Below are 26,289 nucleotides of genomic sequence, written 5' to 3' on the forward strand. Positions count from 1 at the left end.
AAGAACTAATTTTTTTTGTTTTTGAACAAACAGTATGACAATGAACATTGTCTACTTTGGTCTTACAATTACATGATTCACACGTGGATAACATTTTTCTATACCGATTTTATTTCCATGGCAACTACCTCATCTTTACAAATTCATGTAATGCTCTATTTCCACAGCCACCATCTCAGCTGTACTTGTTTGTGTATTGCTCTTACTTCCATGGAAACTATCTCAGCCTTACTAATTTGTGTATTGTTCTTATTTCCATGGCAACCACCTAAGCTGCACTAATTCAAGAAATCCTCTTATTTCTATGGCAACTATCTGAAATTTACCAACTGATGTAATGCTCAGGTAATGTATGAAAATTAATTACAAAGTTACAAACTTTTAAAGGTCATTTCAGTTAGATATCAAAATCTTTCCTGGTAAAATTCCTAAACAAGCCAAAGTTAACTATCAAATTCCAACCTGCTTCCTAATCCATGATCACTTCACTCATGGTAATGTGTCGCAGTTACAAAAAATTACAATGGTTCTCATGACAATATGTATTAAAATTCACATTAGATCCAACTGAAATAAACTTCATGACCAACTAAAGACAATAACTTCAGATTTTTTTATATAACAGTCCATCTATGTTACTACTACACCAATAATACTATTTTTATAACCCATACTTTGAGAATATTTGAAGATACCAGAGTCTTTCTGCCTATTTTTTAAAAATAATTCAGGGTAATATTGGAAGTGGAGGTAGCGAACACTTGGTAGGACATATCCAACTTTGGCATTAGCTTTGCTAATATACGCAAATTTCCAATTAAAAAAAACATTGTATACGTTCAGTGAAATGAAGCAGAGTCCCCTCACCATGCAACAGCCATGTATGCTCTGCTGTGCTAGTAAAGCATTTGAGTTACTTTGCTTAAAGAGATGTGGGCATATGCCAGCAAACACAAAAGTGCCACAACTCTTCTCTTCATTTGAGAAAGCAACACTCATGAAGTGACACTTTCCTGTGAAAATTGCCAGTGACAAAATAAAATAAAAGCAAAAAAAAACAAAAAAGTGCATATGTTATGACATTAAGCACAAGTTGTTCAAGCCCTATGTTAGTCTACATTTCACACACTTTATCAATTGAATACTCATGTTGTCCCAAATCATGTTTGCCAGGCAGGAGAAAATAAGGCATGTTAAAAAGATGGAAAATAAAATTATCACTGTTCATACAAAAATAAAAAACAATTTTTAAAAACTGTAATTTAAAACAAAGAATAAAATAAAAGCAAATTCAGGATGTGAACACAAAGAAAATCAAGGATAAATAAATTAAGTATGAAGGTTTCTTATAAGAATATGAGTAAATTGATCAAGAAGTTCAATGAGTGATATCAGAAAGGTGAAAGTCTGTCTAATGCATATCAGTATATCCAAACTACTTAGCATGTCTAACATATGTATACATTGTACTTCAATACTTCACTAATAACCAATACTTCAATAATTCACTAATAACCAAAGTCAATAATGATTAATTCTAGAAAATTTTCAATTTATAATTTTCTTCCAAAGTATGATATAGTAAATTATATAGGTTCAGCTGCACTATTAAACCCTAAATGAATGAACAATTATTTTGCTTGAATGTTTTAATCTAACATCTGTATTAAAACTACTTCCTTGCCAGACCCAGCTTGATATATGATATACGTATTCATTAATACAAAAGATTACAACAGAACTTGAAAACATAAAACAAAGCCAATCATTATGCTCCAAACAGCTAAAATATGTTGAAAGTATACTGAATACATTAAAACTGTCATTTTCTTCTGCTCCTCTATTAATTTCTTCTCCATTTAACCATTAATAAAATTATATCATAATAACTGAAATTTATGATGATGCTGTTCAATGCTAAAATGACATACTTAAAAATTCAAGTAAAATTGATTAACCAATAACTTATTCTACCTTCAAATCAGTATCTTGATGCAGTATAAAAAATAAATCAATTCTACACATATATCAAGTGAAATGAGCTTAAAAAGACAATAGGAAAATAATCTTTCGTAATAATATGAATTAGTGAACAAAATTGGATTATGAACCTATTTTCAATAAGTTATGAGCCTATGATAAAAAAAAAATTGGAAACTTTCTAACCAGTACCCTACCTGTCTAATGAATCATCAATCTTCAAAAGTTGAACAGAACATTCTATATTAATTTTATGTTGAAAGCATGCTTACCAGCAAAATCTTGTCTCTATGCATACTACGTACATACTTGTAATTCTCATCTTTGCTTAAATGCGATTTCCTTGAATCCCTTAGTTAATCTAGACAAAGATAACTGCTCTCTAACTGAAAATTACTTTCTGGAATGACAAAAAGTTATAATTGTTTTCAATCATTTAAACATCCATACCTATTCAAATATAATTTATTAATCCAGTCCCAAAGCAAGTCATTATACAATATAGTCTGGTTGAACTAGAACTGTAATTCAACTGATTACATAACCTGCCCAACACACAAATGTACAGAAATGAAAATGCCCAGAAGAGTGACAGAAACAGAAACAAAATTCCAGAGAGGAGTAAAAGATGGAAAAGACAGGTAGGAATTAAAGTTGGTTAAAACAGATGGATTGAAGAATGGTTAATAGACAATTACCATTTTCCACTGGACAGTGATAAGAATGTAGAAAATGCCAGAAAGAAAGAATTTCACAAATTATAAGTGGTGATTCAAAAGCAAGCAAAGCAAGCATATAATAGCATTAATTATAAAGCTTTCATTAGTAAAAGCTCTATGGTAGCCACAAACAGCTTATTTTTGCAAGAAGTGCACACTCAAACCACAAAAAAATGACCACCTTAAAATACAATACGAGTCTTTCTGAAAGTGAACTTCCACTACTTGCAGTATTCTACCGAGGTACTTTAAAAAAGTGTGCAGTGTCATTGCTTGAAGTCAATGCCAGAAAGACATTTCAAGGAAAGCCCTTTTTTTCTTTGTTTGTGTGTAAATCATATGTTTTAAGCCACTGTCATGTTAACTGGAAAAATATAGTATTACCTGGCCTGATTGAGTATATTCAGCAGTCACCGAACACTTGTCTAAACCTGAGAATAATCAAACTGATATTGTTTAATGTCTAATATCCATTCAAGTATCAGAACAAAAATTATGGGTTTTACTTTACCTCCACTCATGTAGCCATCTTTCATGTATTTTTTGAAACGGCACCCAAAATATATAGGCTGAGAAGGGTCATAAGGGCTCAACATGTAACGCAAATTTTCAATAATGGTGTACCTGAAGGAGAGAAAAAGTTGACTAGACTATATTTAGTGAGCTTTTGATCAAAGGAAAATGATGTTTATGAAAAGTCAAAGATGAATTTTTCTTTCAATATTTTTCATATTTCACAGAATCCAAACCAGTATCTTACAAATGCCTCAATTAGACTTGTAGATACCAAGTAGGATGACAGTACATAAAACCATAAATATATACACCAGCAAAATTCATGTTTGATACTGCTACTGAGTACGTATTACAAACCGTATACATGGAAGATATGTACTGTACCTAGCAGTACATTTGCTTTTTTTTGTTACATCTGCTTTGTTCTTTTAAGCTGATCAAGATTTTTTCAATTTTATAAAAATCTTATGCAAAGTCTAACATACTATGTGCTGTCGGATTTTGGGAGAGGGATGTTAATCTGTGCATATCTGTACTCTGAAGCAAAGTAAAAAAGAAAGGTTGCAAAAAACCTCAAAGTAGAAAAATGACACTTAAATAAACAACAAATACAATGCAACAGAAAATCATTAATAGCAGGATATATATGTCATAATTTAAAGAGATTAGTAGATAGTACTCCTAACCCAGCTGAAAATACAAGTATGTACTGTACTGTACTAGGCAACAATTATATGCAATGAACTGACATTAACACATTTACAAAAACATGCTAGTGAGGTGAGCTTTGAAAAACGGGAAAATACAATAGCACAGAGTATCAAAAGAACAAATGTATAAAGTATCAAATATCAAAAACTACCCAAACATGCCAAAATTGTAGTACAAAAAAATAAGAATAGTCATATTATGCTTTAATGACAGTAAAAAAAACTAATTCAAAAAAAAATTAACAAAACACTAGCTCCATGCAGTGTAACTAGTTAACCACTCAGCTACTAGCACAAGATTTCTTCAAGACGAAGAATCTAACTTTGATACTTCAGAAAAGTCAATTACTATATACACTTGCAAAACACTGTATAACATACTGTAATATTACTACTTTCTACAAAGGAGAAAAATTCCCAAAATAAATATGTAAATATTCAAGTCAGCCACACAAGAAAGCCAGCAATCCAGAAGTACACATCAACAACTAAAAAGTACTGGGTAAGGTGTAGAATGAATTTTCATTTAAAATTTTATTATTTGGATGCTTATATAATGTTAAATTTAGCTCACATCTTTGTACAGTGGGCACAATCAGCATCAAAGAGAAAGAAAATGAATGCTTGGCTAAGCTGGATAGACTGTCTAGCTCACCTGTTCTCCATTAGGCATGTTTGGAATGTTTACAATCTAGTCAGAATTTTTCTTGACAACCTACTATGATGTGGGCAGGTTGAAGGGGAGTGGGAAGTGTTCAAACTTTGACAGTAAGTATCCATATAAATTTTACTACAAAAATTTTCATTATTTGGGAAATATCCTAATCTTACTAAAAGTATTCTCCTACTTACAACGGGGTTAGGTTTAAAAACCTTTTTTTTTTTTTTTTTTTGGTTTGGTGTTGCTATGTTGCATGGAACCACTGGTTATTCAGCAACGGGAACCGACAGCTTTACGTGACTTCCGAACCACGTCGAGAGTGAACTCCCAACATTTGTCGGAACACAGTGTACTTTATACATACATATATGGCATAGTAATTATTGATTTCAGCTAATTCTCTAGGTTCAATGCATATTAGTTAATGATAATTCAGTACAAAGAGAAATTGAATAATATTAACAAGTTAGCCTAGCGTACACGATGATGATGATGATATCATGGTGCAGTGTAACTCCCCCCCCTATTCATGTTCTCCAGATTCACGGACTCACGCATTCACGGATTTCTCTCTGGACCATTCCCCCCCCCTCCATTATTTGTGGAAAATTCGGCTATTTGCTGTATTTCTCTATGAGAAATATCCACAAATTCCTTTTTTTTTTTAAATCAATTTCATTATAAATTGTGCTTTTTGTGATAAAAGTATTAAAAAAAACTAGGCATACTAATTTTTAGTGTGTTTTTCTTGAGTTTTAACTAACAAAATAGAAGGTTTTAAGCATTTTTATAGGGTTTCCAACTATTCGCAGGTTCTAACTATTGGCAGGGGAGTCTGGTACGCATCCCCCTTGAATACGGGGGGGGGGGGGGGGGGGAACCACTGTATATTGTACACATATGAATTCAGTAGCATAGCCTACAGTATACTGTATACTACATATACGACATAGTAATTTACTTATACAGTATTACCCCGAACTTACATGTGGTTAGGTTCCGACCACCTTATGCAAGGGGGAAGTTTCGCATAAGTTTGGCACGGTCTCTAAAAATGCTAATAAATGCTTACTTCTAGAGTTTGAACACTAAATATGAACTTAATCATGCTCCCTAAATATCAAGCTAACTTTTAAATGAAATTAAAGTTACTGTAATTTCATTTAAATGTTAGCTGAATACATTACCCATGGAAAAAGAAATAAATGGTTGGTAAAATTTTAAGTGTGTGAAAATTACATCTGTACAACATAGTTCTCTATCCTTTCCCCCTTCCGACCAACCAATCTATTTTTAAAATCTTCTCAACCACTTTGCTACCCTGACTGAGAGAGAGAGAGAGAGAGAGAGAGAGAGAGAGAGAGAGAGAGAGAGAGAGAGAGAGAGAGATGGTAGTCTTTAGATAAGTATTAAGCTAACTTTTAAATGATTAAAGTTACTGTAATTCCCTTTTAAAGTTAGCTTAATACATTAACCTTAAAAATGAAATGAATGGTTGGTAAAAATCGAGGACTGTGTGAAGATTACATATGTGGAGAGATACAAAAATTATATTTTCATTATTTAATGTTATTTAATTTACACACAAAAGCTTGAAAACTTTTAAATTACCTAAAAAAATTGAACAAACACCTTTGCAGGGTTTCTCCAGGATTCGAAAATGTTGCATTTGCGTTCACGTGTCTGTGAAATACTCGCGTATGATAATTAGTTAGGTTCCAATGAAAAGTTCGCGCTTTTGTGAATTTACAATGAAAAGTTCGCGCTTTTGTGAATTTACGCAACTCAAATCTCATAAGATTGAGGTATTACTGCATAAGCCAAATTTGGAGGTTCAATGCATTCTGACTATATCAGTAAAAAAAAAAAAAAAAAAAAAAAAAATTGGACATGAAATGGGAATCAGATTCGTACCAACATCAGCATAATTGAACAAAGTCAGGCTGCTGATGGCTATGCATATTTATGAAATAAAAACACAAGGAATATGCATCATTGCTGTGAATCTTTTAAAAAGTTATACATTACTGTATCCAATAATATTGTATGTATTCTCATATTATTGTATCATAAAATACTAACCAAACAGTCAATGTTATGGTTTAGAAATCAGCTGATGGTGAACACAAGTTTATTTCGCCGAATTTAACTCAATTCAGATCAAATTGCCGTGCTTCTAGTTAGCATAAAATATCTAGATACTTATATGAGACAAGGTAATTTTTCATTATACGACATGTATTTACATTGAAATGTGAATTTAATACATCTTGTGAACTAAATAATTTTTTTCGTTAACACATTGTGTTGTAGGCATGTTTATTATGTAAAAAAAATTATGTGACTCTGTTCACAAAAAATTATGCAATTTTGTTCGTTTTTTCACTTGATTTATGTTATATATCTTTTATTGGCGTGAAAACAACCGTAAAATGTGTTCTTTCAAGACCTGAAGTTTTGATAAAAATGATTCTCTCTCAACTTTATCTACGGTTGTGTTTGATGGCATAAGTTTACAGGTGTTTTATCCTTGTTGCTGATGCACGATAATAGTCATTAGCAGCTCAAAAAGTTTTCTCAGCTTCAGCTACAACTTGGTTTAAATTTAACAGTGTGTTTCCTTACTGATCTTTGATCTATAGCGAACAAAGTTATTACATAAAAATATATCAGTCCTATTCTACTTAACGTTATTTATAACATAACTATGGTAATTGTTTATTATTGTACTATGATTGAAATACAAGCCAAATGGATGTTGTTATCCAATTCAGTTGTTACTTAGCAAAACGTTTATTGTTCAGTTGTTCATGGCTGTACACATTTATGGAACAAGTATAACGTTAAAACTATATCATCCTTCTCTTATGCTGTTTTTTAACTTAATTACCTAGAAGATGGGATAAAGTTAGGCTATTGTAATTTGGTCTCTTTTGTTCCCTGATTGTAGGTATGCTGCTGCCTCCACCCATTACGAGCGAAACTTTAAAATATTTTCAAAATATTGTCGTATCAGTATTAATTGCTAACCACACCATAAAATTGGATCATCGTAAGCCGAATTATCGTAACTTGAACACTACCTTTATTACAGTTCGCTGATTCCCACATTGCGAAGAGAATGGTGGGCTAGTGCAGTTAAAAAAAATCTGCTCAGACTGGCAAAATTCAAGTTTCTAAGAAGAAACTTTAAACACTGACCATTATTTGGATCCCTCCTAGTAAGTACTGCTGCTGGAAGGCGGATCCGCAACAAGGGAAGGATCTCATGAATGGCATAGTCTGAGAAGCGGTGTCAAAGCAGACCCCTATGCCAGTGTCTAACACACCAAACAACAAATGGCAACCCAAAACTAAATGGAATACCTATAGAAACAGATATATTCCTATGCCTACAATGTACCTCCATGCTCCTCAACAACTCAAAACCAAGGATTATAAAAAAAAATTAAATTATTTACCTACTGCATATATATCTTGAACTTTTTCCAAAACAACTAATGAAAAAACACAGCATTCCTGTACATAGTATTGTTTGCCTCCAAACACCACAAGATAAATGTTTAACCTCAATTCTGAGAGGTTTTAACCTGTACATAGTATTGTTTGGCACCCTAACACCACAAGATAAATGTTTAACCTCAAATTCTGAGAGGTTTTAACCTAAGTAAACTCCCATCACTCATAAAATATAAGAATGCTTCTTCTTCACTTCCCAGTAGAGAAGTCAAGTTTTGAATTTTAACAATTGTATAAGTGATTTTACTTTAATACTTTGCAAAAAGTCTTGGAGTTCACACCCTCCTCACAGTAATCAGCGCTACCACGAAGAGAACGTTCATTGTTAAGTGCTTTAAAGAAGCCTTTTCTTTGGGTTCAAAAGAATCTGCAGATGAAAATTTTAAGACTGAATCCAGATTCCAAGAGAGGTTTATATGACGTGTTATGGATTTCACTGAATCCAGTTTCCACGAGAGGTTTGTAACAGAGGTTTATATGACGTGTTATGAATTTCAATCTCAAAAGATTTAATCGTATCTTATCGCACCATCCATGGATCCAATGAAGAGCACTGGTATTAGCTAGTTTAAGGTCTTCGTCTGTGCAGTGGGCGCTTATGGGGCACTCATGAAGAATATGGGTGATGGTTTGTGGGTTTTTCCCAAATGAGCAGTCTGCTCTTCGACTAATTCTCCACTTAACAAAGTTGTCACCAGTCTTGGCGACCTTAGCCCAGGCCTGGTTTAGGGTGACCGATTCTTTCCTCGGTAGATCTCTACCAAGGGGAAGACTCTCGCAGATGTCCAGGAGAGCTTCACTGGTGTTGTTTGCAATTTCTAGCTGAGCATGTCATAATACAGAAGAGCATCAACTCGTACCTTTAATAGCCTTAACAGACAGATTTTTGGCATATTTAAGGAAGCAAAAACTAAATTATATTATCTACAGGCATAAGGGTGCAAGAAATCCCTGAAGACAAAACACCATGATTGGTAGAATGTCCACTGCTTGATATACCTAAATGGTTTAGTCTCTGCTAAACCTGAGGATAGACTTCAAATAATCTAAAAAAAACCTTGGGCTCATAAGCAGTTAGCTGAAGCATGTGGAGATTTTGATAGAATCTCACGTGGTGTGGTTATGAGAAAAGCTCTCTCCTGCAAGGAAGGATTTGAGGGAGATTTATGACTAAAACATAACACCAATTATTTACTCAAATGATTGAATGTTCACATACTGATATGGAAACTTCAATTACACAGTACAAATGATAAAAAGCACCCAAAAGCCACTCAATTTTATGACATAGGAATCCCTAAGAAAGTTGTACTACTGAAACATTCCAAGCATTGGATAAGCCATTTAACACTACCTGCAATGATCAATATTTTCTTGGCCATTTATACCTTTTCAACAATCTCCAAGAACAGCACTAAAGTTTATGAAAAATAAGTGCACTGCATTGCAAAAGCATTCTCTACTTAAATAGCATTCTCTAAAATATACATTTTGGCAGATAGTTTACAGCACAAGACAAGTCACCACTTTTACAAGCTTAAGTATCACAAGTACACTTACGTATCATCATCAGCCTTAAGGAACCATTCTGCTTCATTAAGATGGTTATTGTAAACATATGTAAATGCAGCCTTCGTTTTCTCCCAGAGGTGATCACGGCCTTCTCCTACTTTCAATCCAACAATATCAAGGTCCTTGTCTGCTGAATGAAAGAATATTAAGACAAACCCTGACCAAGCATATTAAAATTAATCCAAGAATGCAGGGACTCACTAAAAATACTTATAAAGAATCCTGTTATAGTCAACAACCAGATACTAAATACACATTTAAGTTAAAAAAAATTTATGAGCATACTGCTTAACACAACAGCATCTACAATACAATAGGGAAGACAACCCTTCACACATCTACAACTAGTAAAGTGAAAAGCAGCACTTAGCTCATTAATATTCTTCACACTGGCTGATCTAACCAAAGGTCAAATAATGAACAAGTCAATTAGAATTACCGCATCTGGGGCATATAAGAACCCCCTTTTTCTCCAAAAATAGCTCAAAATACACAACAGGGTCTTATATGAAAAGCTGAGGTATCTGATAGGCTAATGTTTACCCAGACACCATATTATTATTGCAGTAATGTAAAATCCATGATGCTGGTGCACCTCACTTAGCTTATTACTTTACCTCCATTCCCAATTCCTTTCTTCCACCTTGATGCCCAACACTCTAACTCCCTCTTTTCAATGCCTTAAGCTCTGAGTCCTACAGGATGGCTTTATATCCAAATTTTTAACTCTATCCAAATTTTTAACTCTCTCTCTCTCTCTCTCTCTCTCTCTCTCTCTCTCTCTCTCTCTCTCTCTCTCTCTCTCAACACACTGCGTGTTTGTGCATATACACATAAAAGCTAGTCTTATACATTTATTTTAAACAATATCTTCACTTATTTACCTTACTGAAAATCTATTCTAACAAACAAACTTTAAATTAATTTCAGATGATTAACCTACAATTTAGTTTTTTATTTCCATTTTGTTTGTTAATTTAAGCAATCAAAATTAACTGTGACCATTGCAGACACCTAATGGAGGCAGAAGAAATGGATGGGAATGCTATTTTATGTTTTCTGTTATATCTAAGTTTTCTTAGATAAATATAGTGAATCTGCAGAATCTGAATAGATATAATTCTATTATAGTAATAGCACACAAATGTATGTTATATAATTATTGTCATTTATTATACTGCATTAATCATTTAAAGCTGATTACTTTATAAAATGTGTTTATTTATACTTATAATAAAAATTCCAGGTTTTCAGGTCATTTGAGTGGCTGCAGTTATTCCTTGTTTCTCTGCTGCTACCTGCTTTACCCCCAAAGAATATTAAGAGCAGACATTTGATGGAAGTTAAAAGATTTGTATGCAATTACTGTAACCTCTTTTCTCTATATGTCATCCATCACTGCCCCAGTCTTTATTGTAGCTCTTTTCCTCACTTTGTATAAGTAAGAGTTGACAAGGTATTGTAAGTGCACCAGTTCAAAGTTCAGGTCTGCATGCAACTGGTGTTTCCTTGACAGTTTGTCATCTTTTTTGTGTAATATGATATTTTTATAATAAAATAAGATTTTGTATATACTTAGACAGTAATTATACAGCTAAGAGCTTCCTACCTACGGCAGCCTAACAATTGAAAATCTACTGTAGCGCTTTTTGTTACGGTGTAGCTGGAATGCCCCACCCACTACTGGGGCTTATATAGATAACAACCTGGCAGAGAGCTTCAATTCGTTTTGTGCTCTTGATGTCCATGCGAGGGGAGGCAGGTGGGCTCCGGTCATATAATTACTGGGTAAGTACATACAAAACCTTATTTTATTATAAAAAAATAATTTTTCTTTAAGGAATTTACACAGTAATTATATAGCTCATTCCACATTTAAAGGGAGTGGGAATCATGGACAATCTCTATCTCAATACACTGTGTAAAGCATAATGAAACTGAAATAAAAGTTTCCCAGCATAAAATAATATGCTTGTCGTTTCCTTGCCTGGCAAGTGAGCACTGCAGATAATCTCTGCCTTTGGTCAGTGCTCCACTTAACCTGAGTTGCCTCTACATGAGCAGGGGCTTTGGAGCAAGGAAGTACAACTGTGGCTTGTAAAGCTACAAAAGGTGCCCTTGCCCTGGGTGAAGACCAGAATAAACAACACTGCATTACACTATAACCCTAAAAAACTGTCACAATCCAACCAGTGAAAAGGAACTGGTGGGCACTCTAGCCACTAATGTGCCTCCAGGCTTCCCAACAAACATACCTTATTCAAGGTAAAAATGAGCAAAGGGAAGTCAGAATCCCTATGCCTCCTTCCCAACACAATGCCAGCTACGGATATCGGTCCTAACATGTTGCAGTTCTCAAAGACAGTTTCCACATCCACTAGGACATTCATCTTCCCTTGGATGAAGCGAGTCAGCAATGACACCCGATTCCTTTCTACCCAAAGGAGAAGTTCCTGAGTCACTTGAAAAAGGGAAAAGGAATGAGTTCCCCCTTTTTTCCAAATATATGACAGAGTAGTCGAATTGTTGGAGTGGATAGCTACTGTTTTCCCTCAAATTACGGAGGAAAAGTCTCAGTCCTAGAAAAATCACCTTTAACTCCTTTACATTTATATGGGAACTTCTGAACTCCTCCAGCCACATTCCCAACACCTCCCTGTTCCCCAGATGAGCTCCCCAACCTAGGTTTGAGGCATCTGAACACAAGTCTAGGTCTGGGCTCAATGGCAAGACTTTCCCCCTTTAAGCCTTTCTTCTGATGACCAACACTGATGTCATTTGATTTCTGATGTTACAGGGAACACAAATGAATCTTGCAGTTTTCTTGCTCCAATTCGCTTTTAGAAAGAATTGCAGTGGCCTCATGTGGAGCCTCCCTAGCTTCACAAACTTTTCGACTGAGGCCAGTGTTCCCAGAAGGCTCATCCACTGAGAAGCCGAGCATTCTTAGAGAGACAAGAACCGCCTGACACAAAGGAGACAAGAATTTATTCGTTTGGGGGAAAGTAACGCCCAAAAATTCTGAGAGTCCAGAATCATTTCCAAATAAAGAATCTGTTGAGTGGGAATGATCTGAGCATTTACAGTCTAAACCGATGAAAGGACAAGAACCTGAGGAGGATGTTAATGAGGTTCTACTGTAATAATAACTTTACAAACTTAAAATCATAGTGATATACAAAGTAAGGTTTTCATGTTTCATTATTATATGTTGTATATTAAGATAAAATGGGAGTCATCAGGACAACTAAATGTGAATGTTCATGTACACACACAACTTTTTCTTAAATTCCACACAGCTACTATTACACAACCCCTTCCAATTATACATTCTGGGATAAAGAGAATCCAATCTTTATCAGAAAAAGGGCTAATGTAGCTGACAAAAAAGAAGAAAAAAATGATATTGTTAAGATACAATAAAGTTTTGTACATACTTACCCGGCAGATATATACTTAGCTATAGACTCCGTCGTCCCCGACAGAAATTCGAATTTCGCGGCACACGCTGCAGGTAGGTCAGGTGATCTACCGCCCCTGCCGCTGGGTGGCAGGAATAGGAACGATTACCGTTCTAGAACCAGATTTTCTCTTCCATCTGTCTCCTGAGGGGAGGCTGGGTGGGCCATCAATCGTATATATCTGCCAGGTAAGTATGTACAAAACTTTATTGTATCTTAACAATATCATTTTTGTACATGGAACTTACCCAGCAGATATATACTTAGCTGATTGACACCCTTGGTGGTGGGAAAGATTAGATTAGATTAGATTATAAAATTTTTGGCACATAGCCAAGCGCCGGAGCCGAGGGGCCATTCAGCGCATATATATCTTTAAGAATAAAAGTCACTGTCGTACAAACAAACATACACACAACCGATTAACATACAAATCATTCATTCATAAAAACCAAACAAGAAGCCTAAAACAATTAAGAGAAAAATTAAAATTCATAAAAAAGACCAATATTTTTTAAAAATGTCATAATTTGCTCTGCCTGAGCACCTTCACCTAAAATATCGCCAAGAGACTTATTTGCCAGCAAACAAGCTCTACGTTTGGTTTCAAAATGAGGGCACTCCACCAAAATATGCACCACAGTCAAATCCACATGACAGGTGGAACAGCGAGGAACCTGCCTATCCGCTCCACTTATCATTAGATACCTGTGAGTATATTTAGTGTGGCCAATACGTAATCTAGTTAAAACTATCTCAGACCTTCTATCCATCCGGCTATGAGGCCAAGGATGAACAGAAGGCCTAATCGACTTTAATTTAAGATTATTATCTAAAGTAGACCAGTGGGCCTGCCACTGGTCTCTACAATAAAATCGAATGGTACTTTTAAAATCTGAAACAGGGACGCCCATGTTGGAAATGTGCCTAAGCCTAGTTGCAGCCTTAGCAGCAGCGTCGGCTCGCTCATTCCCAACAATTCCAACATGGGACGGAGCCCAACAAAACCTAACAGAAAATCCTCTTCTATTAATTAAAAGATAAAACCAATCTTGTACTTCTTGCACTAAAGGGTGGCAAGAGACTAGGCTTTTGAGAGAAGATAAAACACTCAAAGAGTCAGTAAAAATGGTAAAAACCTTGTTAGTACAAGAACTATAAAAAACATATTTAAGAGCAGTCAAAACTGCCAGCAGTTCAGCTGTAAAAACAGAGGAATTAGATGGAAGCTTCTTTTTAATTATATTATCACTAGTCACTACAGAGCAACCAACACCATCAGAACCCTTCGAGCCATCAGTATATATATGATGAGAATCACCATGTTCAGAAGCATGATCCAAGAAACTTGCCCTCAACTGATCACCAGAACTGTTGCTCCTGCTTTCCCTAATTGGGCAGATTTCTATGAGTGGCCTATTCCACGGAGGAAACTTTGAGGGCGAAATTTCAGCTACTGCAGGGGGTAGTAATCCCACCTCCCTGGCAGAGCTGGCTAGTCGAACTTCAAGCGGCTTTGGCAGTCTAGGTCTATTTGGGGCTCTATCAGATGGTTCTCTAACGTACTCATAGTTGGGGTTCAGCTTTGACGTAAGTACTCTTGATATGACTCTCAAGCCCAATTCCTCCCTACGGATACATAATGGGGGAAAACCTGACTCAACGTATAGGCTTTCTACTGGTGAAGTTCTATAGGCTCCCGTACAAATACGTAAAGCCATATTATGGACAACATCTAATTTCTGCAGTGTTGTCTTGCATGCACAACCATAAACTTGGCAACCATAATCAATTTTGCTTAGGCATAAAACCTGATACATCCTCAAGAGGGTGATTCGATCTGCCCCCCAATTAAAATTAGACACGACTTTAAGAATATTAAGACGAAGCTTCACGTTACATACAACTTCATTAACATGTTGAGTAAAAGTTAATTTTTTTATCAAATGTAACACCTAGATACTTAATGCTATCTTCATAAGGTAAAATCGAATCATTTAAAAACAGTGTAGGGATCTCTTCCATTCTTCTTAATCGACAAAATCTTATAGCTTTGGTTTTTTCTGCTGAAAATTTGAACCCTTTAGTACTGGCCCATGATGTTGAAGCATTAATAGCAGTCTGAATCATTTGACAAGCTTCGACAGCTGTAGACTTACTACAGATTATTGCATAATCATCAGCAAAGGCCAGACCATGCACCCCGACAGGAACTTGTTCTAGTAGGCCATTGACAGCTACATTAAAGAGTGTTGGACTAAGGACGCTTCCCTGAGGTAACCCTTCTTCTTGAGGGTAGGCAGAAGAAATGTAAGAGCCCACTCTTACTTTCAGGTAACGTTCTGTCAAAAAATCTTTAAGACAATAAAACAAATTACCCACAACACCCCACTCAACAAGTTGCATAAGGATACCCCCTCGCCAGGTAGTGTCGTAAGCTTTTTCTAGGTCAAAGAACACTGCAACAGTCTGGTTTTGCACAGCAAAAGCATTCTGTATCTCCCGAGTAAGGAACATCAAAGGGTCAGAAGTACTTCTATTTTTCCTAAACCCAAACTGCCGATTAGATAAAAGATTCTTTGAATCCAAATACCACACAAGTCGAGCATTGACCATCCTCTCATAAATCTTGCTAACACAACTGGTTAGAGCAATTGGCCTATAGTTCTTAGGAAGGAAGGAATCTTTAAAAGGTTTTAAAACAGGTACAATAATCGATATCTTCCATGACTCTGGTGAAGTTCCTGAAAGCCAAAAACTGTTTAAAATGTCTAAAAGAAATTGTTTTGTACTTCTAGGCAAATTAAAAATCATTGAGTAGAGTATATCATCTTCACCAGGAGATGTTGGGGAAGATAACGAGATTGCATGATCTAACTCTTTCATGGTGAAAGGAAGATTATACGACTCTGAATTTAAACTAACAGCAGGAACAACCGTGGTACCGTCCCTAATATTCCTGAATGCAGGAGAGTAATGTAGGGCACTAGATATACTGGAGAAATGCCTACCAAAGGTTTCTGCAACTTCTCCAGAATCAGATATGAGGAAGCCATCAATTTTCAATATAGGCAAGGGAGGTGGAGAAAATTTCCCTTGCAGCTTTCGGATTCTGTTCCAGACTAATGACATCGGCGAATCATATTTTAATTCACTTATATATCTGATAAAACGATTTCGCCTCTTTGCTTGCTTAAATGTTTTCTTTTGCTTAGCAAGAGCTCTTTTATCGATAATTTTATTTACCAAGCAAGGGTATCTACGATATCTCTTGTAGCAAGTTCTAGTTATCTTTCGGCTCAATGCGCATGCATCACTCCACCAAGGTACTAAAGGACGCCGAGGTTTACCAGAAGTTTGAGGAATAGACAGCATGGCACCACACAACAATATACTGATTAAATACTCATAAGCAGATGTTGGGCTCTGAAAATCATTTATCTCTTGATCAATTTCAGTAGATTTTTTTAATAATCCCCAGTCAGCCTCCCCTACCTTCCATTTTGGTAAACATGAAGATGGAATATTTTTCATATACTTTAAGTGAATGGGCCAATGATCACTGCCATGATCATTCTGGTCTACTACCACTGGTAATCTAACCTCAAAGACGAAGAGCAGATAGTGAGGTCAATGGCTGAATCAGTATTATGAAAAACATCATGTCTTGTAGGGGAACCATCATTCATTAAAGTGATGTCATTCAAGTCAAGCAGCTGTTCTATTATTAAACCCCAGCGGTCGCAGTTTGGCTCTCCCCAGAGGGTGTGCTTGGCATTAAAATCCCCCAGCAGAATGAAGGGTTTAGGAAGCTGGTCTATCAGTGTCTGTAGGTCGTTTAATTCTAGCTGGCGGGGATTACCCTGAGCATCCTGTAATCTATTTTCTAATGATGGATCAAGGTAGAGAGAGCAAATTGTGATCCATTTATTATTAAAAATTTGGACTGCACAAGCCTGCAACACAGTGTTCAATTGAACAACCCTGTGATTAACAGACTTGCGGACTATGATGCCTGTGCCTCCCTGAGCACGTACACCTATCAGGGGTGAAGACCTGTGAAAGGAATAATTAAAACCCACATTGGGTGTGTGCTCTCCCAACTTTGTCTCTTGTAGACACATCGCAGATAAATCATGTTCCTTAAACAGAACCCGAACTTGCTCTCTATTTGATATAAAGCCACGGATGTTCCACTGCATGAGAGCCATTATTTAGAGGAAGGAATCTTAAAATTCTCTACTAATTTAGGAATCTGTGTCCTGGTGAGAGATATCTTATCAGCTTTACCAGTACTACTAGATCTAGATCTAGGTGTTACAGATCTTTTTGATGAAGGGCCTTCACTTGCCCTTTCAGTTTTGCTTTTGTTTTTCCTTTGATATCTGAATGACCGTAAATGAGGCGAAGAGGGAGAAAGGGACCTCTTCTGATGAATAAGGAGGGCCTCAATCTCCTCACCGTCATCTCCACGGTGCACTGTAACGTCAGGATCAGGTAAGGGCTCAATGTCAGGCAATGTCCCTGACACAGAGAAGTCGTCGTCATCCTGAGATCTGGTTTGAACCCTAGAATCAACAGGGTCCCCTGGCTTAACCAGAGTCTCTGCAACATGGGAAACCCCACCAGGAGGGGCACGGGAAGCCCCACCTGGGGGCCTCAGGGGAGCATGGGAGGTCCCACCAGGTGGGGCACGGGAAGCCCCAACAGAGGGGGCACGGGGTGTCCCACTAGAGGGGGTGTGGAAAACCCCACCAGCGGGGCACCGGGGAGCCCCACCAGAAGGGGCACTAGAAGAAGCAGTACTCAATTGTTGTGCCTTCAAGGCATCCGAATAGGATTTCCTGCCCAACAGCTTTTTGGCCTGTCCCACACTGATATGTTCAGCAATAGATTTTAGTAATGCCTCTTGTTCTTTTTTGAATTCACTACATTTCTTATCACAGGCTCGATGTTCACCCTTACAGTTTATGCACATTACCGGTCCAGAACATTCCTCGTGCTCAGGCTGGCCACACGATTCACAGAGTTTATTTCTGGTACAAACATTAGAGGAGTGTCCAAAACCAAAACATTTAAAGCACTGGAGCACTCTCGGTCTATAAGGACGAACTTTCAAGATTTCACTGTCAAGAATAATTTCAGATGGCAGGAAAGAATTTATAAATGTTAAAATAAGCATCGATGAGCGGGGCACTTTAAAAACCTTCCAAACCACGTCTGGACACATATCCAAAATTTCCTCCTCGTCCATTTCATGTAAATCTTCATTAAAGATAACACCCTTCGCGTAACTAAAATTATAGTGAGGTTTTACCTCTTTTACCATACCCTCAGGATCAAGCTTCAAATTTAGTAGCATTACCGACTGAACATTGGTCTTGGTATGAACTAAAAAACTATTACGCCCAAAGCGAGATACTTCTGGGCTCCCAACATTGCCAATCTTCTGGCTTACCAACCTTTTCACCTTGAAGAGGTTGCCTCTCTCACCATGCGTTGAGATAATTAACCACTTAGCTGGGTCTGGAGATCTGGAGATTTTACTTATTCTATTAGGATCTTTTATTTCATTTGGTGGTTTATAAATGTCAAGATTTCTAGGGACCTCTTCTGCCTCTACAAGTCCAACACTCATAGAATCTGACCTAAATTCTCTAAAGGCTCTGTGAGCTTCCGATTCAGAGTTGAAAACTAGCCAGAATTCAAAAAAACCATAATTATTGCCAAGTTTATTTCTTAATTCTTTGATGTTCCCAAATTTACAAAATTCATTATATATCGTGTCATAATTCCAGTCTAAAGGGACTGGTTTCACATGCAGAATGTTTGTAACAAGGAGCTCATTTGAAAAAGGCTCCAAAGTTACAATGGAGGAATTACCAGGTTTTTCCTTGTCCTTATTCTTGCCTAAGTCGTCAACTAAAGATCTAAGTAATGTCGCCATAAGACGAAGGATTTATGATTCGTCCAGGTAGCCCCCCACCCACCATGGAGCCACATTTAGAGGACAGTGTTATCCCATACAGGGCTGCCCTAGGGGTACCACCCAGATATACACCCCACCCTCAGTGCTTAAGGCGTCATGATGTCCGTCGAGATCAGACCCAGCACTAAGAGCAGGGTTTGACATATAAACTTTCCCCTCGCTCGACCACGTTAGGTACTCGAGTTCTACGGGTGAGGTGGCATGCCAACCATCCTCACCCTCCACCAAATCCAATGAGTAAGTCCAAATCATGTCCAAAACCAATCCAAAAGTCATCAACATAAAATCTGTATCTTATAGGGGGAGGAAGCAGAAGGATGAAAAGTTTTAGTAAAAGAAAAAGAGCTGACTTATTTAGTTGGATCAACAGCTGGGCACCAAGGCCCAGCGAGAAAGTAGTTCCCACCAGGCATCAGGGCCCAGCTGCTGAACCCTAAGCCCCCCATCCTCGGCAAGGCTTCAGCATCTGGGGGGTGTGGTGGGAAAGAGACAACTATTTACTGAATAGACAGGTAAACAACATACGTTGTAGGTAATAAATAAATAAAACCTTGGTTCCTACTTGATCAGGCGGAAGACTCCATGGCTAATGCCTAGGAATCTGCTTCGCCTCAAGAGCCTCAGCGAGGATGTGACCTATGGCTAAGAGTTCTTGTGGGTCTGTCGATGGGGTCTTATCCATTTACTCGACAGAGCCTCTTACATGACAATATGCCTATGCCTAGTGGCATAATTAAGGAGCACAACACCGATCCCGATCACCTGATCCTAACACGAGGGTTAGTGCTTAAGTTGAAAAGAGTTATCTACAAACTCCTTTCAAACAACCCAAAGAAAAAACACTACGTTAAATAAAATTTAACTCACTAGTTAAGGATCAGTATCTGCTCCCTATCCCAGCAATGTATCCGCAGACACGTATCAACCAAGAGAGAAGGATCCCTCGAAGGTTATCTTGATATCCTTCGGATAATGGGAAGTCAACACAGAGTTGCATCTCCCGTATGTGACAGCTAATATGTCCTTATGACATATTGTTAGGGAAAGAACAAGAATTCGGAAAAGCTCGCACTTCATGAGCTTTTAATTCTCAGCTGTTTGAAGGAATCATCAATGCACTTATCAAGTGCTTAGGAGATCACAATGTCTCAAGGAAGGCCAGGGCGTTCTTTGATATCGATCTCTTCCGGGTGAAGCCTGGAGCCTGGCTAGCGCTTCGTGCCTGGCAGGCGCCTAGCGCCTGTCTAGCGCCTCGCGCCTGGCTGGAGCCTTGCGCCTGAATGGCGCCTAGAGCCTGGCTGGCGCCTTGCGCCTGGCTGGCGCCTCGCGCCTGGCTGGTGCCTGATTGGCTCCTCCTTCTTGGCTAGCGCCTTGCGCCTGGCTGGAGCCTTGCGTCTGGCTGGCGCCTTGCGCCTGGAAGGCACCTGGAGCCTGGCAGAAGACTTCATGATTACTGTCTATGAGTCTGCATGCCTCAAGAGTTTCAGCGAGGTAGGGACCTATGACTGACAAACCCTTCTGGATCATGTCAATGGGGGCTAGCCCGCTTACACGACAGAGCCTTCTCGGATCGTGCCAAAATGAGGGCTGACCCACTTACATGGCAGAGCCTTACCTGTATCATATCAATGGGGACTAGCCCTCTTACATGACAGAGCTTTAGGTTTCTCTTTACTGGAAGGAGCCTTGCGCCTGGATGGATCCTCAATCCTGACTGGAGCCTAGCCTTGAAGGAGCCTGGCACCTGGATGGTGCCTGGCTGGCTTCTAGAGCCTGGCTGGCTCCTAGAGCCTGGCTGGCGCCTCGCGCCTGGCTTGGCTCCTCCACACTTGCTGGAGCTTCGAGCTTGGAAGAGTCTCTAGGCTGTCTAGCGATGTCCACATCGGACACTCTTATATCTGTCCGATTTGTTCACCTCTGGCGCATTTGCGCCAGGTTGGAGGCCCGCTCCTTCTCAGTATCCGACCATGACAGAGTTCCTTGGAACTGTCCGCCTCTGGCGTTTTTCGCCTGTATTGGCATTTGGCGCCTGGCTGGCGCTACATTGTCCGAGAGTCCTGAACAACCACATAGTTTATCAGAAGACTGGAGAAGGGTGGAAGAAATTCTTCCCCTTTGAGCTTTTGGCCCCTGGCAAGGGGAGGTGATTTTAGTCAGCTACACCCAGTAGACGACAGGATATCTAACAATACGAGAGAGAAGAGTCTTCCTCCGAGGAGGATCCTTCGTGAACACTTCTTTTGCTAACGAGATCTCTTCTTACATGTTGATGAGGTTCCTCGTTGCAGAATCTTCCCTATCCTTGCCCGAAGGAAGGGAAGGAGTCTGGAAGTCGAAGGAGACTCTGAGCTGAAATTGGGCGGAACCCTGATTTCTAGCTCTTATTGTATCCTTCTGAATACCTTCTGGGAAGCATTTTGAGCCCTCATCGCACCCCGAAGACTCTGTAGGCAAACGTTTAAACCATCTCTTCTTCAGTAGATGAAAATGTAAGTACCCTGCCTGGGCAACGAAACGTCTATCTGAAAGCATTGCGTCAGGAATAGAGGGATTTAGTTCTTTTGCCAGACATACTATGCTGGCAAGAACCCATTGCCGAGTCTCCATTGAATCTGATGCGAGATTCCAATGCACAAAAAATTCACTTGTCTTCTTGGTCGTTTAGGGCTAAGAGAAACAAAGAATTCCTTCATAAACTTCCTCAAAGAAGTTTGATGAGGAGCAGTTCCATTTTGTCGGAACACGGAATCTGTGGCCACAAAAAGATCCCATTCGAAGTACATGATATCCTACTCTTGTCGTATTGCGGTATCGTATAAGATCCCGAAGATCTTAATCCTCTGTTATCTCTAATTCCCCTTGTAGAGACAGAGTATAGCCTTTTACTGCGTTCTTTGATAGCAGATATATACATAGGTGATTCTTCCCTCTGAAAGTGAAGAAAAAACCTCGCTATGTGGTTCACAGAGGTATCGGAAGAGGACAGTTTCCTCATTCCATCTAGCACGATCTGCAGCAATTCTATGTCTTAGCCATGACTATTGTCATTTACCTTGAAAAAACCTCTCATTCATGTCCACTTCTGGTCAGTCTGCACGCGGACAGACTCAGAGTGGAGAGGTTTTTTAGGTCTATTTATAATAGATTCTGATAGAATATCCAGATACTCTTGGAAAAGCCTTACGAAACATGCTGTGAGAAGAACGTGACTTCTGTGAATCCAACCTCTCTAAGGCCAAAATGAGGCATACATCCTCTCTTCCTTTGACGCCCATTTATCTTAATATCTGTTAAGAATTTATAACTAGGGGAAAAAAGACTAAAGTTTATTCCCCTTCTTTAAATTTAAAGATGTCTTATATTGCTACCTCTCTTGGTTCGAGGAAAAGGAAGCAGTCTAAAGGAAGCCTGTTCGTCTTCTACCTTACAAAGAGATCTATGAAGAAGACTTTCCGCAGGTTCTCACAACTCTTTTCAATAAATGTTAGACATACGTTAACAGTTATTATCTTCGATCGAGAAGGTTCTCACGGACATGCAAAATCTTGCATCGAACCTCTTAAGGATCGTTCGTTCCGTGTCTGTTCCCCAAATAGGTTCTCTTTTGTTAACGCGAACAGGGGCGAAAAAAGAGATTCTCGATGCTCTTTGCGATATGAGAGAGTCGTGGAATTGGCCTCAGTGATTAAAATAAATCATTTCATCCTTCCTTGTAAGCGACCCCTTTTCGATTAAATGGGTAACGAAATCAGGAACGAATCTTGCCATCACCGAGCCTGCTGTCCGAGAGGCTACTGGACTCTTAGGTTAATAACTCGCTAAAACGAGAAAATATCTTGGATGGTGCTTCTGGCGCGGCTGGCGCTTCCTTCTAGTTCTTTTTAGGTTATGTGCCATAACATCTATGCCTTTATGGTACCCGACATCCTTCACATGTTAATTCCGTTCTTAATGGAAAAAAAAAAAACTTTTATATGCGTAGTATAGTCCATTCAGGGAAACAACTTCTGCCACTAAGAGAATGTTTCCCATCCGACTCAACCAACTTCTCTTGAGCAATATCCGATTCTAAAAAGGTTGTGTGCGTTTCTCGAAAGGATGAGAGAATTATATATATAGCGCTCTGCCGTATTAGAATCCTTTATAATACTGTCACATTGTGGTAAACAGCATTAATCTAGGAAACCTTGTAAGGATACTAGGAATTCTGTAGTAACCTCGGTATGTGCATAAGACTTGACCATACCGTAGTCTTAAAGTGAATTCTCTACTACATTCATCTTCTCACTAAGCATGTACTCTAATAAGCCATGCTTTCGTAAGCATGAGAGCATTATACAATATAGAGTTGCGCTGCGTTAGAATCCTTTAAAAATGTTACCTACGGTAAACAGCATTGAAATGTTGTAATATCTTTCTTATTGAAAGCTTCTTAGCAAAAGGCAGACAATATTTTATTTATGTTTGCTTAACTATCCCCTCAATCCAAGGCTAAAACCACGATTGTAGGGGAGAGACACGGTTAGTCATTCCATCCCGCAGGAGAGAGACATGTAACCAACCACTCATGACCGACACCTACATGATACTGCGTTGGTGTCTAACACTAAGCGATAGCAGTCTCGGACTCTCGTTAGCCGACTGGCCTTACTCTTCCAGAGTTGCTAGCTACTCCATTTAATAAAGGAATCTTATAAAATTATTATCGAACTTCAGGAAGTTCTTATAATGCATATTTAAGCGAAACAAGACTTCGATAAATCTAGAAGCTAAGTAGGTGTTGTCTTAACAATCCCTTTAAGCGTAGTCCTTCCTAGGAAATTCCTGGAAGGATACTGGTAATAGAGTTGCTCAGCAAAGAAGTAACTACGGTATGTGCTTATGATTTGCCGTATCGTATTCTCATACAGCAGATACTCTACTACCTTCTTTCCCTGCCGAGGCAGATAGAGAAAGGAAAAATTTTTACTATCTTCGTTCTTTCCGTTAATAGAACGATAGAATGAGTATATATATCTCCTTAAGGAAGGAAGTTAATCCAGGAACTCTTTAAATCTTCGTGATTTCCTCATAAATCGTGGAAGAGACAGAATTCCTGTTGATCTGTAGGGTTTACGGAAGGAAGTAGATATTTCCTATCCGCCATCATACCCAAACGTCGATGAGATTCTTATAAGAAAACTCCCAAAGCTCTTGCCTCTTCATAACGAGGGAAGAGCATGAATGAAGGAGAGAGTCCTCTGAATAATGAAAAAATGGCTTCTCTTAGTATCAGAATCCTTCTGGCAAAAGCGACGGCCGCCTGTGCGACATCTTGCACCTTTGCCAGGGGAAAGTTGCTCAAGTTAAAAACTCAAAGAGGAGCCTCGCAACTGACCTCTCTCTCAAAAGAAGATTAGGAATATTCTGGCGCCTGGCTCCTTGCGCCTAGCGCCTGGAATGTTCCGCACGCCAGAAAGGAGACTCGCTCCTGGAACGTTCTGCTTGCGTGGAAGGTCCCGTGCGCCCTGATAGTTCCGAGCGCCTACTAGACCCCTTTTAGAAAGAGCCTCTTGCCCGGAAACGTTCAATGGAAGGATCGATCTGATTGCCACTCTACTATAAGGCTCCTTGCTCTAGCCGTCTGTTTTTCTGGCGCAATTTGCGCCAGGCTGGCGCTTCGTCTCTTTGAAGGCGCCTTGCGCCAAGAAAAATTTTCTAGAACGCGGCTCGCGTTTGGTTGTAGGAACGCGGCTCGCGCTAGTCTGTTAGCAGCGGCTGGCTCTTGCTCAGTGTTCTCTTAGTTTTCAGAGAATGCGCTAGATCATCGAAACTCCAAACATACATTCTTCGTTTTTCGGATGTAAGATGAAGAGACGCACTTTTTTAAGGATGGCTTATCAATGGCTATCCTTGGCAGTCTGGGACGTTCTACAGAAACCTGCCGAGGGGACACCTGACCGGTGGGGGTTCTCCCTAACCTTCCTGCGGCTGTCGACTTTCCTCCTCCACTGGGTCTGGAGTTTGGAAGAGGTCTAGGCCTGGAAGCGCTACGGAGCCGATCAGACGCACCCTCCACTGCACTGGGAACACTATATTCACTTCTTACCTTTTAAGAGCTCGCCTTTTGAGCTCCATCCATTTATCTTCAAATTTGCACATATGAATTTGTAGATTCTGTGGAGTAAGAAGGTGATGAGGATGCAACAACTACTAGTATTGTCAATACTCTAACTGCTCGTTAGTACGAGAGCTCTTAAAGCTTCTAAAGGAAGCGTATCTAGTTATATGCTTTCTGACTTCCTAAAGTAGGAAGTTAGATCTTATATTTCCTTCATCAAGTTCTAACACTTATACACGTATTAGTGAAAAAAAATATCAATATTTCCCTTATTGCAAAATATATGAGTGTCTACCGAAAAATTCGGTCGTTTCACGTAATATATTCTTCGAAATTTCGAAGCCAAATTCATTAAAAAGTTAATAAAAGCGTATGCCAAACCAAAGACCCAGTACTTCCCTGCAAAAGACAGCCCAGAAGGTCGATGGCGATGAAAAAACGAAAATCAAGTCAGGAGGTAGCAACAACGTATGTTGACACTACCGCGACAGAGAAAATCTGGTTCTAGAACGGTAATCGTTCCTATTCCTGCCACCCAGCGGCAGGGGCGGTAGATCACCTGACCTACCTGCAGCGTGTGCCGCGAAATTCGAATTTCTGTCGGGGACGACGGAGTCTATAGCTAAGTATATATCTGCTGGGTAAGTTCCAAGTACAAAAATAAGTATTTCTTTGATACCTGGAAAGACAAACAGATCAAAGCACAGTTATTGAAAAAACACAAATACAACAACATAACGCACCTTCTTCAGAGCTGATAAAGATGAACTTGTTACATCTTCTTACCCATGTTGCTCTTACATGACGTGCCTTTTTTTCATGGTTCTTTGGATTAGTCATAATCCAGCAAAGAACACGCACCTTATCCCTCAGATCTTCAGCCTGGGTGGCTTCACCTATGGGATAAGTTTAGAAAATTTAATTATGATTTGAACAGTAAATACTTGAGTTAATCCAGGGCAATTCTACTCTAAGATGACTCTACTAAACCATAAAAATGCTGACAGGTAAAATCATATGTGTAAATTTATGCATGTGACAAAAATATTTAAGCACACTTTT

At 38.6% G+C, this 26,289-nt stretch overlaps 1 protein-coding gene across 5 annotated transcripts in view; it reads right to left on the reverse strand.

The window, feature by feature from the left end:
* LOC135197915 (glycoprotein-N-acetylgalactosamine 3-beta-galactosyltransferase 1-like) overlaps positions 1-26,289 on the reverse strand; it is a 497,298-nt gene that overhangs the window by 77,281 nt on the left and 393,728 nt on the right. For all 5 annotated transcript variants that reach the window (XM_064225155.1, XM_064225157.1, XM_064225156.1 and 2 more), the window contains 3 exons: positions 25,971-26,123; positions 9,666-9,804; positions 3,211-3,323 (listed from right to left, as the gene is read on the reverse strand). In XM_064225155.1, coding sequence (XP_064081225.1) covers positions 3,211-3,323; positions 9,666-9,804; positions 25,971-26,123 — 405 coding nt within the window. The remainder of the gene's footprint in view (positions 1-3,210; positions 3,324-9,665; positions 9,805-25,970; positions 26,124-26,289) is intronic.

The sequence above is a fragment of the Macrobrachium nipponense genome, chromosome 21 (assembly GCF_015104395.2).
Source record: "Macrobrachium nipponense isolate FS-2020 chromosome 21, ASM1510439v2, whole genome shotgun sequence".
Lineage (NCBI taxonomy): Eukaryota > Metazoa > Arthropoda > Malacostraca > Decapoda > Palaemonidae > Macrobrachium > Macrobrachium nipponense.